The 16,041-nt window shown below is 40.2% G+C and overlaps 1 protein-coding gene across 6 annotated transcripts in view; it reads right to left on the bottom strand.

The window, feature by feature from the left end:
- LOC123762678 (uncharacterized) overlaps nucleotides 1-16,041 on the bottom strand; it is a 136,802-nt gene that overhangs the window by 29,621 nt on the left and 91,140 nt on the right. For 5 of the 6 annotated variants that reach the window (XM_069332363.1, XM_069332365.1, XM_045749350.2 and 2 more), the window contains 6 exons: nucleotides 15,485-15,578; nucleotides 11,561-11,684; nucleotides 11,160-11,295; nucleotides 8,779-8,790; nucleotides 6,476-6,601; nucleotides 1,714-1,840 (listed from right to left, as the gene is read on the bottom strand). In XM_069332363.1, coding sequence (XP_069188464.1) covers nucleotides 1,714-1,840; nucleotides 6,476-6,601; nucleotides 8,779-8,790; nucleotides 11,160-11,295; nucleotides 11,561-11,684; nucleotides 15,485-15,578 — 619 coding nt within the window. The remainder of the gene's footprint in view (nucleotides 1-1,713; nucleotides 1,841-6,475; nucleotides 6,602-8,778; nucleotides 8,791-11,159; nucleotides 11,296-11,560; nucleotides 11,685-15,484; nucleotides 15,579-16,041) is intronic. The other variant, XM_069332364.1, reaches the window with a different exon arrangement.

Here is a 16,041-nt window from a genome sequence, read left to right as displayed (position 1 = left end):
CATGGGCATGAGGATAGACCACAGACTGGCTAGACTGAATAACCCTGCCGACGACCTGGGAGACCCGAGCCACGGAACAAGGAAGAAGGGAAACCGGGTCAACCCAAAGTGCGTCCCCGGTCACTGAGGCCGTGGCGAGCAAATAACGGCAAAGAGCCACAACTGGACAACACATGATGGACCCCCCAGCTGAACCAACCATGCATCAACCACTCGAGTACACCTCTGAAAAGTCGCCATCTCGTTTTTTGTCAGAAAAGGAGACAGCTGCAAACAAAACACCTACCACTAGAACTGAAAAAGCAAAAACCCCTGCGCCGAAGGAGAGCATGAAGTTCCCTGACCTGACACCCAGAGGCCAATGCCAACAAGAAAGGAGCCTTGTCAAAACAATCCCAAACAGAAGGAACCACCACGAACCAAGGAGAGGAGAGAAAAGAGGGCACCCGGTCCAATGACCAGGATGGCTTAGGCAGCACATGAGCAAGCCGGAGGTGAAACAATGCACGACTTGAGAATGGTCCAGGACGGACCGAAACGTCGTCGTCCCTTCAATTTCTAGTGTGTGGTCTGGTCAACATACTTCAGCCACGTTATTGTGACTCATCGCCTGCAAATGCACGAGACAGCTTGTGCGAAACGGAGCAGAAGTAACATCCACCCCGAACACAAGCAGGAACGGCTCTGCCAGCACCACATGATGCGGGGCAACAGTATTAAGCATAAGATGGTCCTGAGACAACCAAGAGAGAAAGAATATGATCACAATACAAGTACCAGTAGTGAAAAACCCGCATCAGAAAGACCAAACGCGATGATCAGAGGAGAAGATCAAACCAGCCACGTACCAGACTGAACTGTACCAATCTGCTGAAAGAGGCGAAGCCGTGGAAAAGTTTCTGGGTTCGGACACTGAGCAAGCAGAGCCAGAAACCATGGCTGGGCCAGCCACCATGGGGCCAACAGGACTACTATTCCCTGGTAAGGTATTCCTTCCAAACGACCCAGAATCCGAAGCAACAGCTGAACCGGCGGGAAGAGGTACAGGCAACCGCACCTTGACCAGTCCTGCTGAAAAGTGTCGACCCTGACAGCCTCGGAGTCGGGGAAGAGCGCCTTATACCGGGAGACATCATGACAACACCGACGCGAAGAAGTCCACCTCCTGACATCCATACGTCTGGCAGAGCCAACTGAACGAGTTGGTGTCGACTGTCCGGACCGGCAGGGAGCCCACACCAGCCAGTCATCGAGGTCAGTCAGAACCCAATCCCCTTGCAGACGCATGCGGGTCACCACAACCCTGGTAAGGCGTGTGAACACACGAGGTGCCAGATTCAAGTCGAATACTGTATAAGGCAACGAAAGTGAAGAGCTTGATGCTCCATGACAAAACCGAGCTAGTCCCTGAACCCCGGATGAATTGGGGAACCCCGGATCGAATTACTTTTCACTATTCTTTGCAAATTACCTGCTGGAAAAGTATGAAAGTTTTGCTTTTTTCATTTTACTATAAGACTTTGAGATGTACCTAAATCATTTTAAATCATTAAATCTTATCCCTCAACTTATCCTTTACCTTTTCTGCAGTTATGGGGTCCTATTGACCTCCAGATTCTGAATATTAATTTTACTGGTCATATACACAGGTACCAAGTAGTACTGTCATAATACAGTGTGTAAACTTACACTGCATTAAAATATTTAACTTACTTTTGTCCACTAGGTGGTGCAGAGACTATGACATCTCCAAGCCGAACATGTTTGTTGTAATCTGTAAAATGGGGAACGCCGCCTGCTGTTCCCACTAAAAACACATGATCCACTTTTTGGAAGGTCCCTGAAATTATAAAAAGATTAAACAATTATTTTTTACCTAGCATTAAAAATGAATTGTATACAAGACAATAGCAGAATAGTCAGTCTCCTCACTGATTTTTGTAGTGATTCGTATCTGTATCTGTATTATAATATAGAATCCATATCCTGGATTTAACGGCCAATGGATCGGTAAATAAGGAGCCAGTTAACGATCTAAATAATCGGTCGTTAGAATAGGTGGAACAATAAATGAGAGGTTCTTAGAATAGGTATCAATTGAAGTGTGATAGGCCTGGGTGGAGCAAGCATGAGCCTATATCAAGAGTGGGTGGTGATAACAGGGGCCAGGTTCTCACTCTAGTTTCCTGTAGGTCAAACAGGACTCTTGCAATTAATATGACCCAGTAGTGGAAAACCATCTCATCGAGATAGTATCAGGGAGCTAATGGGGCTCTACCGGAAAGAGGCATTTCATTTCCTCAACACTAGATTTAAAAAAAAAAAAAAAAAAAAAAAAAAAAAAAAAAAAAAAAAAGCCTTTTGATAGTCCCACACGAGGCTGTTCTGGAAACGAACATGCTGGAGGGATGACAGAGACCTCTGATAGAGATGAAAAATTTTCTGACAGATGAGGGGCAGTAATCAAAGAATGTATCTGACTGGAGGAGGGTTACTAGCCGAGTACCACAGGGTTCAATTCTTGCACTAGTAATGTTCATTGTCCACATTAACGATCTACTGGAATGAATACAGAATTACATGAACATGTTTGCAGATGATGCCAAGATACTGGGAAGATAGGTGAAGCAGACGATTATAATGCCTTTAAATTTATCTAGATAAAATAAATGCTTGGAGTGTCAATTGGCAAATGGAATTCAATTCGAATAAATGCCATGATATGGAATATGGAATTGGAGAGAATAGACCACACACAACTTACAAATTATGTGGAAAAGAATTATGGAACTAATAAAGAACGAGACCTAGGGGTGGTTATAAATAGTAAGCTTTTGCCAGAGGAACACAAAGAACATTGTGAAAGGAGCGTATGCATCACCTTCCAACTTCAGACTTGCTTTTAACCCTTAACATGCTCGGGGTCTAATATCCTGCTATCCACACAGGCGCATGTCATTTTGAAAAAAAAAAAAAATTTTTTTTTTTTTTTGCTAATCTGTTAAGTTCTGTTCACTGATCACGGGAAAAATAAAAAAAAAATTCTATTGTACTTACTTTTGTTGCAATAGAGCCGAGAAGCTCGGTGATGACGTCACAATCTGCATGTTCGCTCATGCAGTACACGCCCGGGAGGTGTTGCGCGCGGTCCTCAAACAGCCAGAGTTGCCACAAATATATTTTCGCGCTATTTATTTACAATGTCTAAGCGCATTTTATCTAATTTTTTTTCACTAATTGTGTTTCAAATACTGTTTGAACATATTTTGTATCAATAATTGTTGCATATTTGAGTATACACAGGCGCACACAAATGTTTTCAATTACGGCAATATGTCATTACAGTCTATTATATTGTATGTTCTGCTTATATTTGTATATATTTACACACACGCACACGCTATCTGCTTATATGTTTACATATTTACACACTCGCACACGCTATACACACTTTGAAGCACACTTAGAAGATTTCTAGACTGTGGTAGTCATTGAAGCAGTCGACAGCACATAATGGGATACCACACGTTTCACACCATGTTTGCACAAGCTTCCGTTTCTTGTCTCTACGTGTCGTTGTTTTACACACCAAGAAATCACGTTGGGCTATTGCACGCTTCACACCAGGTGGCAAATACTTAAGTTTGTGTGCTAGGAAGCCTTCAGTGTGAGCGAGGCGTGGAGTACCAGCATGCTGCAACAGTGGGTTTATGATGGGCCGCTGAATACCTGGGACATCTTTTGCAAACTTTCCTAATAACTGTATTGCAGCATCAAATACAAAGTCACGGAAAGTGGGCTTACGTCCAGTTCTCACAAGGTACATGTTGAAACAGTTCAGCATGCTCATGTCCACAAGATGGAAGAACACTTTTTTCGTCCACCTACATGTCTTCCGCACACACTCTGCAGTGCCAATCATCATGTCTGATTTATCAATCAACCGCATGTTGATATTATAGTCTAAAACACAGTCTGGCTTATATAGTGGTGCATTTGTTTTATGGCTCACTTTCCCACTGTTCACCATTGTTCCATCATGAATTGTTGTCAACAAGTTCACCTCTCTTTTGTCTTTCCACCGAACTGACAGAATGTTATCACTTTTCCTTCTCTGACACTCACCAACTGCAATGTCGTTGTCAAACACAGGCATTTCCCTTCGTTGTGGCTTTACTGTACCAACCAATCCGGTTCTATTTTCTAGCAAGAACCGAGCTAGCAAGGGACTTGTATAGTAATTATCTGTGTATAAAATGTGTCCCTTGTTCATCCACGGAGCCATGATGGTCTTCACTACACTCCCCGAGAATCCATGTTCGTCGTTACCGGGAATGTCTACATCACTAGCCGAGTACAGAATCATGTGTAACACGTATCCTGTCTCACAATCACAAAGAACAAAAAATTTCAGGCCAAATCGGTTTCGTTTTGAGGGAATGTACTGTTTGAATGGAACACGTCCCTTGAAAAGTATGAGAGATTCATCAACCACCAGCTTCTGTGCTGGTACGTAAAAATCTCTGAATTTTCCAATAACATCGTTCATGTAGTGCCTCACTCGCCACAGTCTATCATCAGGTGTTCGGTCCTGAACACTTCCAAAATGTAGACACCTGAGGAGTATCTGAAACCTGTCTCGTGACATATATTTCCCGAATATAGGTGTTGGTATTGTCTTGTCCTTGCTCCAATAGTCATTTATTGCATGTTTGTGACAGTGCTTCATCAACAAACAGAGTGCCAAAAACACATACATTTCCGCCACTGTGGTATTTTTCCAACGCTGCAGTCGTGAAAATTCTGTGATTTCCCTCTCAATCAGGTAAGCAGCATGCAGGTTCGTTTGGTGTACAATGTATTCCATGAGTGGTTCATCATAGAATGCTGTAAAATATTCCATCTCAGCCATGTCCTCACCTTGATTAGGGAAAAGGTTTGTAATCCCTACATCTTTATCGTCAAAGTGAGGAATATTAGGAATAAAATCGTCACCATCACTCCACTCAAGTACACCAGGCGTCCTGCGAGATGCAGAGGAAAAACGGCGAGGAAGCGATGCATACCGGCGACCAGGAGCTGAATACCGTCTGCGAGAAGCACGGCGGCTACGTGCACGTGAGGTGGGTGCACGTGAGGTGGGTGCACGTGAACACGAGGGTCTTGGTCCCTCATGTGGTGCCATGCGGTGGCGCTTGGCCGGGCGAGATGCTGCTGACGCGACAATTTCTCGCCCAGTTACACCACTGGTACCAGCCACAGGCTCAATAAAACTTTGATCTGAGTCACTAAACCCAGAAAAGGAGTCACCTCCCTCTGACTCGTCACCCTCAAACAGAAAATATCCACAGGAACTGTGAGGTCGTGGTAGAATTGGGGTAGAAAATGGGCGAGGAGGCATGGGAGAGCGTATAGGCCTCGCCATGGCATGGCGGTCATTCTCACTTTCACTGCTGCTGCTACTATCACCCGACAACTGTGTATAATCCTCATCGTTGTCTGAATCGTCAAACACACTTTCTTCACCTTCAGAGAATAATTCGTGGGCTATTTGCTCTGGGGTGAGGGACTGAGTGGTGCGTGCCCGTGAGGCGTTTGACCGTGCGCTCGCCATGGTGACTCTCGCTAAACTGAGGCCTCCCATGCCATCGGATCGTGAGCTGGATTTTTTTTCAAAATCTCCGCTGTTTACTAGAGCCCCTGGGCAGCGTATGGGACCCCCAGCTACACCGCGGGCCATTCAAATCGTGCGCGGTACCCATACACTTCATATGAAGTGAAGCGCAGTTGACTGGTAAAACGATTTACACTTCATATGAAGTGATGCGCACTTTAAGGGTTAATTACATGGATGGTGAAATACTAAAGAAACTGCTCATGACTTTTGAGAGAACAAAATTGGAATATGCAGCAGTTGCATTAAGCCCAAATCTCAAGAAGCACATAAATAAACTGGAAAAGGTGGAAAGGCATGCTATAAAATGGCTCCCGGAACTGAAAAACAAAGAGTTACGAGGAGAGACTAGAGATATGCCCAAACTAGACAATAGAAGAAAATACTAACAGGAATCGACCAAATTGACAAAGAGGAATTCCTGAAATCAACAACTTCCCAAACCAGAGGATTCAAGCTAAGGAGACAAAGGTGCCGAAAAAATAATAGAAAATTTTCTTTTGAAAACAGAGTGGTAGACGATTGGAACAAGTGAGGAGGTGGAGGCCAAAACCGTCAGTAGTTTCAAAGCGTTATACGACAAAGAGTACTGGGAAGACGAGACACCATGAGTGTTGCTCTCAACCTGTAACTACACTTAGATAATTACTAGTTATTCATGTTGACTCATAGTAACATTTTGTATAGCTTTTGTTTTTTTAAATTAAAAGAAATAAATTTATAAATGCAATTTTGTAAATAGCCTTGTGTAGTTGTGTTTCCCGCAGCAATGGATGCCAAGTGATCATAAAAGTGACTTACCAAGTAGTCTGGTAGTTGTGTTCCCAGCAGCAATGGACGCAGAGCGATCATGACCGACAGTTGGAAGCTTTGTGCACACAACTCTATGTGCGCCAATGTTACCTAATGTATAAATGTTGCTCTCACCTGTAATTAGAATATAACTATTATGCTATACACTATGTTACAGCAACCACAAAAGTGTTTCTTCAAAAGAATTTGAAGGTACAGTACTTATATTTACAAAGGACAAAATAATGCAGTATACTAGTATAAAACATAAGTTAAACATCTAAATATATTCCACGTTAATACTGTAATAACAGGGAAATAATCAAATTAAATCTTAATTCAAGACAAGACCTGGAATTGGGATATTCAAAACTTTCTGACTAAGAAGTTATAATGGCAGCTCTCATGTACAGAACAAACCAATAAGTACGTAACATATTTTGATTTGCACACAACTCCCCACCCCCTCGTAAAAAAATTAAAACTTCACAGAATCCAGCTTTTCCAGAATGTTTAATAACAACTCAGCCTTACATAATGGTGAGCAGTTGTCCAAATTACACTTGTTAACAGTAGGTTGTAATTAGCAAAAGTATTTTTTGCTACATTTTAAGTACTGAATAGTACTTATATACTGTATTACAGTATTGTGTACTACTCTAAATACATACATACTGAATGTATTTATGTATGTAAATTATGATTTCATTGGCAACGCATTTTTTACTTATAAATTTGCTTGGGCTCTGCTTAAATGAAGGCATTACCTATGAACAAATCCACAAGGGCTATGATGAGGGTTCGAACTTGCGTCCAAGAGGATCCCAGATGCGCCTTAATCGATTGTGTGCCACAACATGGCAAAGGAATTGCAACCGGGAGTTCATCTGCCCTCACACAGATCCTGCAGTCTCTCCGAGACACAAACCAGGGTTTTACCCTTGTGGATTTGTTCATTTGATGCATCACACTATTGTGATTTCTATGTGCATTACCTATCTTTCCCTACTACTTTTTGTAATTTTTCCATTGCATTACTCAAGACTGGTAAATGACTGCTTCACCAATGTGACATTAATGTAATATTCAAGACATCAGATACTCTATGTTCTAGATAACTGAATATTTACAGTAGTTAGACATCATGACTACAGTAATATACCGGTAGAAAATTCTCATAAATTTTAAAATTCTCATATTACTAATGTAAAGGTTACCTATGTTAGTGTAAAAACATATACAGCTCAGTCAGGGTTTATAATAACTAGTGTACAATGTATTCACCTAGTTGTGATTGCGGGGGTTGAGCTCTGCTCTTTCGGCCTGCCTCTCAACTCTCAATCAACTGTTACTAACTACTAATTTTTTTCCCCTCATACATACACACACATCCATCCAGGAAGGGGGGGGGGGGGTGAAAAAATGTAAAATGTGTGAACATTTCATGGGAACAAAAGACCAAAGTAATAGTTCATCTGAACATGTGCGGGATTCAGTGTGACGAGACAACTTTTGAAACTATAGGAAGCACTTACTGTACCTACATTCATAGATCATCTATTAAAATAACATTTAGTGTTTGAAAACAATATTAATAAATTAGTGTTAATTTCTTAAACATAAATGACAGCCCTATGAAATAGTACAAGGGAATGTTTACACATTGTACTCTAGTTACTATAAACCCTGACTGGTTTTGACACTAACATATGTCTGTTCTTTACAACTGTTTTTATATAATAAGTAGTTTGATAGGTCTTTACTGTAGGTATTTACATTTATAAGCAAGATATTTTCTCGACATTAAAAACGTGTGTAACCCAAGTATCGTTGTCGATTATGTTGATATTTTCACACTAACTCTGTCATCAACATATCCCTCGTTCAAAGCTTTCCTGAAAATGTATAGTCCTGCTCTGCACTGTGTAGTAGAATTTGTTCCTGTTTCACTGTATGCAGGATGAGGTTGTATTGAGTGGGTTAAGGAGCTACATCTTATCAAATCAATTGTTTCATATTTTCAAGGCCTACATTAGCATTAGAACTGAAGCATAAAAAATGAAAGCTTAATTGAAACTTTAACCTAAAAGAATGTGTAGGAGTCAGTGTTCATTTTACGAGAAGAATATGGGTAACAACTGCAATAAAATTAAATACTGTATGTATGTATATGATTAAGCAAAATCCACTAGACAGGCCATTAATTACTTATCTTTATTTTGTGTACATCAAACCTACAAAGAATATATAACCATCCACCTGAATATGTAGACTACCATGCTCTACCATGCTCAGGTTGCCATGCACATTACCGTATGTACCACCTGTAAAGAAAGCAGCCAAGGAAAATTTACTGTTAGTAGGCTTATAGGAGAGAGATACAAAATTTAAAAACCGAGTGGAATGTAGCTTTTGGGAACTAGGTAGCATTAATGGCTCATATGCATCAGGCTGGGGTGTCACTTACAAATTATTGCCATCAAGACAACGAACTACTTGGGATGGTGGGGAGGAGATGATGATAGCAGGTTATCACACATTAATTTATAACATTTGTTTTGAATATATCTGCAGAAACATATAAGCATCTTTTATTATAATTGTACAAATAACAACCACACAGTCAATGTATCACATTATATATACAATTTTCTTTACTAATTAAAAAATAGTTATATATGTAGCAACCCTCAATGTGAGATGTTCAAGTATGCTTACACATTTTCCCCTCATTATACAGTAAAGTAATTTTTTGTAAGAAATAATTTAATGAAATACGTTTGTTGGATTTGAGCCATTTCATTCAACTGTTTGCCATGGTAAGATATTATTGGCCTCTAGTTAGGATCTGGCACAATCAGGGCAGGTCGACTTTCCACAATGGTGCAATGGAGAATTTTTCAATTCTCTAATGTAGAATACTGTAGAGAATTCCCCCAAGTAGAATACTGAGTTCATAGTGATGCTAGGGACACACTGGAAAACTCAATCTATACTCAAACATCCGATTGCTATAACCAAGACTATTAAACAAAAAAACAGTGTACTCTTTGAATGTTGTCACCCAAAATCGAATACATTACACTTCGCTGCTAAGTTGTACTTGGAGAGGCTTTTGAGTTTATGTATTGCACCTTCTTTGTATATATTTTGGGCTGTATTTAGTATTTCCCAGAACAGCATCTTTCTCTAGCACCAGCATGACTGGGTGGAGACAGTCTGAAACGTTCCCCACTATGCTGATGCGGAATGTTAATCCATCCTGAGTGTGTACTAGATCCTAACCAGCATTCTGTTGGATCTACCTTTGTGGAGAAACTGAGTACAGTAGTGCTTTTCATATGCACTCAGAGCTTGATTTTTTTTGTCCTAACAAAGTTGAAAACTGATAATTTAATTTTCTTCAATGAATTATCCTAAAGTTAGTTTATAATAAAAACAAACCCTACTGCAATATTGCACTACAACTGTAAGCAAAGCATCACCTTATTTGGAGGAGTGTTTACCAACTTGCCATGTGAATGTGGTCTAGTATCTTCAGCTTCCTATACTCTACTTCAACAGAAATAACCTTGTTTGGATTTAATTGTTGATTTTTAAATACCCAGGATTCATCTGGCCTCAGACAATATCTCGGTAATGTATTTAACACTTGCATTTTAAACAAAAGTATTCCACAATGATCTCTGATATACAGATACATACCTTCAATTAACTTTAACTTGCCAACTAAATTTTTCTACAACTAGACATACAGTATTAAGAAAAGAATCGAGCATTTCCACTATTCTGAAGTAGTCGGTCTAAAGATGCTGCATATTCGAAGAAAAAACTGAAAATTTGTTTTATATATCAATGAAAGCACCGAAGAACACATTTCATCATCTCCCCTATCACTACTAACAACACATGCTTCAGTGTTTTCCATGCATCAAGGATATCAGGATTTATATGTCTCTATCCTGATACAGTATATCTAAATCTAATTAATGCATCATAATAATATCTCATTTCCCACTTGTATGTGGTAGGGAGGCATCAGCTCATTGGAAACAGGAGAGCAGACAGACAGACAGGAAGAATAAAAATAAGAATAAGAATAAGAATAAGAAAGAGCCTTTATCCATTTGCCATGTCTTATACACTATAAACATTACTGCAGCATCACACAGAAAAAGCACCACTACATTTCTGCAATATATATATATCCACAGCAACACCCTACTACTTACTTCATACAATTAGGTGTAAAGGGCTTCGAATGTAATCAAATAAAACAAAAACAAAAATTTAACTCTTAAACTAATTTAAATGGCCACCGTCTTGTGTTCTGTTCACACTGCCTCTGCTACCTCACGCGCTCAACTCACCATGTATGTTTATCATGTTCTTTGTCTTTCATTCCTCCTCCTCCTACCTTTAAATTTCCTTGAATACACTCAATGTTCATCTATTTGTTCAATATTTCAATGCAAATGTTTGTTCAATATACAGATTATATGAAGAACGAAAACTCTATAAAGAAGCAGTCAAATATTTGTAATAATAAAATCTTTAATAGTTATTTATTTTTGTTGTAATTTATTTTGAAAATTCCTGTAATGATATACACTAAAGAACATCTGTATGAAGAGGCAGATAAAGTAAATGTATTCACGAAACATCACCTATATGAAGATACAATTGATCTTACCAACAGTGGTATATCTGACAAAGGTCTCTTGGTTTTCAATCATGGTGTCAACAGCTAACTTCTCTGAATAGTGTGCTGTGATAATGGCGATGGTGGGTTGCTTGTTCGTTGTTATTGTTGGCATCTGTCTCACAACCTAAAAATTATAAAAATGGACTATATTTTCTTTTCAATAATACCCTGTACCGTATATCGAATTTGTGTTTCTGAATAAAGGTAGTCATCTTTATTTCTGAATTTTGATGTCTCACTCAGTTTAACAATTCCAAAATATATAGTATTCAATGAACTAATATTCAATGTTTTTATTAATTCAAAACCTTTTAAACTCTTAAATAGTTCTTTCCTTTTTTTTTATAAAATGTTATGTCAATAAGCTCATGAAAAAAAAAAAATCACACCTTTACATCCGTTTCATTCTGTACAATACGTGTGAAGCAGCCAGGAGCCATTGGTTTAATGAGACCCTTCTCAGTCAGTGCAGTAATATACAGCTCTACGTCTTCTAATGATGCTGATGCTCGCCTGTAAAGTAAATCAGCATTCAGTACTAAATTGTATGACACAATTCTAAACTAAAGCTCTCATTTATGCATACTTGTTACAATAAAGTACATCCAAATCAATATTATAGCATACAAAATGATTACAGTCATAAAATTTTCTCAATCAACTTTTTTATGTAATTAATATTCATTTGACAAATTATGGGATGTAATTTGCTTCTACATTTGTTAATAAAAATTTATGCAATTAAAGTATTGTACTCTAATTGCTTCAGTCTTATATGCAGTATAGATAAAAATGGAAGTTCAATTAATATAGGACACACACAAAGAATAGATCACAAATTATATACATAAATCACTTGAATAAAATTTACAGTACTCTATGAAAGATATTAAAGGAATATAGTTTACGAATTTTTTCAATATTTTCCTCCCTACTGTATTTCTTTGTTAAGCATACATTAAATGAAATATGATGTATTGACTATAATAAAGTGCCCTTTTCTGGTGGGCCCCACAGAAGCTGGAGCTGCTAAGCCTCAGGTAATCATACCAGGTGTCTCTGACCCACCCAAGCCTACCCCGAAGCCATGACCAAAAATCTAGTGCTCTCTCAGACGAGGGAAGCTTGTGGATCAATCATTAAGCCAAAACAGGAAAAGCTTGTTTTCCTAAGGAAAACAAGGCAAACAATCATTGCCATCATCCTTCAGCCATAAGGTGGAGGATCCTGCAGCCATTTTTTTCCATTCCCAAGTTACCTTTATTTTCACTATTACTGTACTACATACATTATGCAGTATATTACTCAACTATTACAGATGGGCATGAGAATTGACTGCATACCTGAATGGGGTTCTGGGAGTTCTTCTATTTCCCAAGCATGGCCTCTGGCCAGGCTCGACTTGTGAGAGCTTGGTCCACCAGACTGTTGCTTGGAGCAGCCCGCAGGCCCACATAGGCACCACAGCCCGGTTGATCCAGCACTTCCTGAAGAAAACTATCCAGTTTTCTCTTGAAGACATCTACATTTATTCCAGCAATGTTTCTTATACTTGCTGGGAGAATGTTGAATATCTGTGGACCTCTGATGTTTATGAGATTCTATGATTGTCCCTATGGCACCCCCTGCTCTTCACTGGTTCTATTTTTCATTTCCTTCCCTATCATGTCTCACCAGGGAGCTGGTTGGCCGAGCGGACAGCACGCTGGACTTGTGATCCGGTGGTCCTGGGTTCGATCCCAGGTGCCGGCGAGAAACAATGGGCAGAGTTTCTTTCACCCTATGCCCCTGTTACCTAGCAGAAAAATAGGTACCTGGGTGTTAGTCAGCTGTCACGGGCTGTTTCCTGGGGGGTGGAGGCCTGGTCGAGGACCGGGCCGCGGGGACACTAAAGCCCCGAAATCATCTCAAGATAACCTCAAGAAGATCATTCACTTCAGACATGTCCAACCACTTGGGCTGGATGGTAGAGCGATGGTCTTGCTTGCAGATATGCATTCAATCCCAGACTGTCCAAGTACTCACCTAGTTGTGTTTGCGGGGGGTTGAGCTCTGGCTCTTTGGTCCCGCCTCTCAACTGTCAATCAACTGGTGTACAGATTCCCGAGCCTATTGGGCTCTATCATATCTATATTTTTAACTGTGTATGGAGTCTGCCTCCACCACAACACTACTTAATGCATTCCATTTGTTAACTACACTGACACTGAAAAAATTCTTTCTAACGTCTCTGTGGCTCATCTGGGTACTAAGTTTCCGCCTGTGTCCCTTTGATCGTGTTCCACCTGCGCTAAAGAGTTTGTCTTTGTCCAGCGTGTCAATTCCCCTGAGAATTTTGTAGGTGGCTATCATGTCTCCCCTTACTCTTCTGTTTTCCAGGGTTGTGAGGTTCAGCTCCCTTAGCCTTTCCTCGTAACTCATTCCTCTCAGTTCCGGGACCAGTCTGGTGGCATACCTCTGAATCTTCTCTAACTTCGTCTTGTGTTTAGCTAGGTATCGACTCCAGGCTGGAGCTGCATACTCCAGGATTGGTCTTACATAAGTGGTATACAGGGTCCTGAACGATTCCTTACACAAGTTTCTAAAGGCAGTTCTTATATTGGCCAGTCTAGCATATGCCGCTGATGATATCCTTTTGATGTGGGCCTCTGGGGACAGGTTTGGTGTGATATCAACCCCCAGATCTTTCTCTCTATTTGACTCTTGCAGGATTTCACCTCCCAGATGGTACCTAGTGTACCTAGTGTTCTGCTTCCTTCGCCTAATTTCATTACTTTACATTTTCCTGAGTTGAACTTTAGCAGCCATTTTCTAGACCATTCCTCCAGTTTGTCCGGGTCGTCCTGTAGTCTCTGTCTATCTTCATCTGTTTTGATTCTTTTCATAATTTTTGCATCATCAGCAAACATCGAGAGGAATGAGTCTATACTCTCTGGAAGGTCATTTACATATACTAGAAACAGGATGGGTCTGAGTACAGATCCCTATGGAACCCCGCTGGTAACATCTCGCCACTCTGATGCCTCCCCCCCTTACCGTTACTCGCTGTTTCCTATTGCTTAGATACTCCCTTATCCACTAGAGCACCTTACCTTTTACTCCTGCCTGCTGCTCCAACTTTTGTAACAGCCTTTTGTGAGGTACTGTGTCAAAGGCTTTCTGACAGTCCAAGAAAATGCAGTCTGCCTACCCTTCTCTTTCCTGCCTAATTTGTGTTGCTTGGTCATAGAATTCTAATTGGCCTGTGAGGCACGATTTACCATCTCTGAACCCATGCTGGTGGTGTTACAAAGCTGTTTCCCTCCAGATGCTCTATAAGCCTTTTCCTCACAATCTTCTCCATCACCTTGCATGGTATACAAGTTAGGGAAACTGGCCTGTAGTTCAGTGCCTCTTGCCTGTCACCCTTTTTGTAAATTGGGACTACATTAGCTTTCTTCCAGCTTTCCAGAAGGTCTCCTGTTTCCAGTGACCTGTTATACACCATAGAGAGAGTGGCACACTTAGTGCTTCTGCACCTTCTTTTAGAATCCACGGTGAGATTGTCAGGCCCAACAGCCTTTGACACATTCAGCTCCAACAGATTCCTTTTGACCTCATCACTGGTGAGGTAAATTTCCTCTAAGGTTGTTCGGTTTGCCTCCTCATTTAGTGCAGTGACCTCTTCTTGTTTAGTGCAGTGAAGACCTCCTGGAATCTCTTGTCGAGTTCTTCACACACCTCTTTGTCGGTCTCTGTGTATCTGTTCTCCCCTTTTCTCAGTTTCATCACTTGTTCCTTCACTGCTGTTTTCCTCCTGATGTGGCTGTGGAGCAGTGTTGGTTGGGTCTTAGCTTTACTTGCAATGTCATTTTTGCACTGTCTCTCTGCTTCTCTCCTCACTCTGATGTACTCATTTCTGGCCCTTTGGTATCTCTCCCTGCTCTCTGGTGTTCTGTTTTTCCTGTAGTTTTGCCATGTTCTTTTAATCAATTGCTTTGCTGCCGCACATTCCTGGTTGAACCACGGATTCTTCTGTTGCTTTTCATTTTTCACTTTATTTCTTGCAGTTTAAAAGCGGTTGGTGCCCAACCGCTTTCAAAGTTTTTGGGAACCATTTCTTTACCCCCGTACCATCCCAAATCCTTACCCCTGACCCTTTCCAAGTGCTGCAGTCGTAATGGCTTGGCACTTTCCCTTGATAATTCCCTCCCTCACTCCAGACATTCACTTCCAGACAGACATGCGTGCTAAAACATTATGACAATCATACCCTTTTGGTCCCAAGGTATTCAGTTACCAGGTCAGTAACTGTAAAAACACTTATCACTTACTTGGCCATGTCCTTTACAGTAATGGGGTTAGGGTACGAAGACTCGATCATCTCCAACACTTTTTCCTCGCTTAATTCAGTTTTCTGATCCTCCACTGAAATAGGCAATACACAATACTAAAAAAATAAACATTTCTAAACACAGGAAAATTACACAAACTGATCCAAGAGTTTAATGTGAATATATAAGTATATTATAAAACACTCTAGATATTGTAAAAGATTCATAGTATATTGCTTAAATTAGGAGTATGTGCAGTATATCAATATTCTAAAACATATCTTAAAATTAATTACAGCATTTTATGGATATATTGTAGCAAAGGTAGCATCTGTGTACATTACCATGGCCTGATTAGTTAAGATATTAGTATTGGGACTGGCAGTATTATTCTACTTCATTAAAGGTAATAAATTGTTCATTATGTTCTGGCCACAAGTTGTATTACACTGTATAGCACTGATAAACTTAACACATTCTGGTGAACTGATAAATAAGAATGTTAAAGAGAGAGACAGGAGAATGTTGAATGGTTAAAGAGAGGATAAGAAGTATGT

This window comes from Procambarus clarkii, chromosome 27 (assembly GCF_040958095.1).
Source record: "Procambarus clarkii isolate CNS0578487 chromosome 27, FALCON_Pclarkii_2.0, whole genome shotgun sequence".
Classification (NCBI taxonomy): Eukaryota; Metazoa; Arthropoda; class Malacostraca; order Decapoda; family Cambaridae; genus Procambarus; species Procambarus clarkii.
The sequence above is the reverse complement of the archived record's forward strand: the minus strand, read 5'-3'. Positions and strand labels throughout refer to the sequence as shown.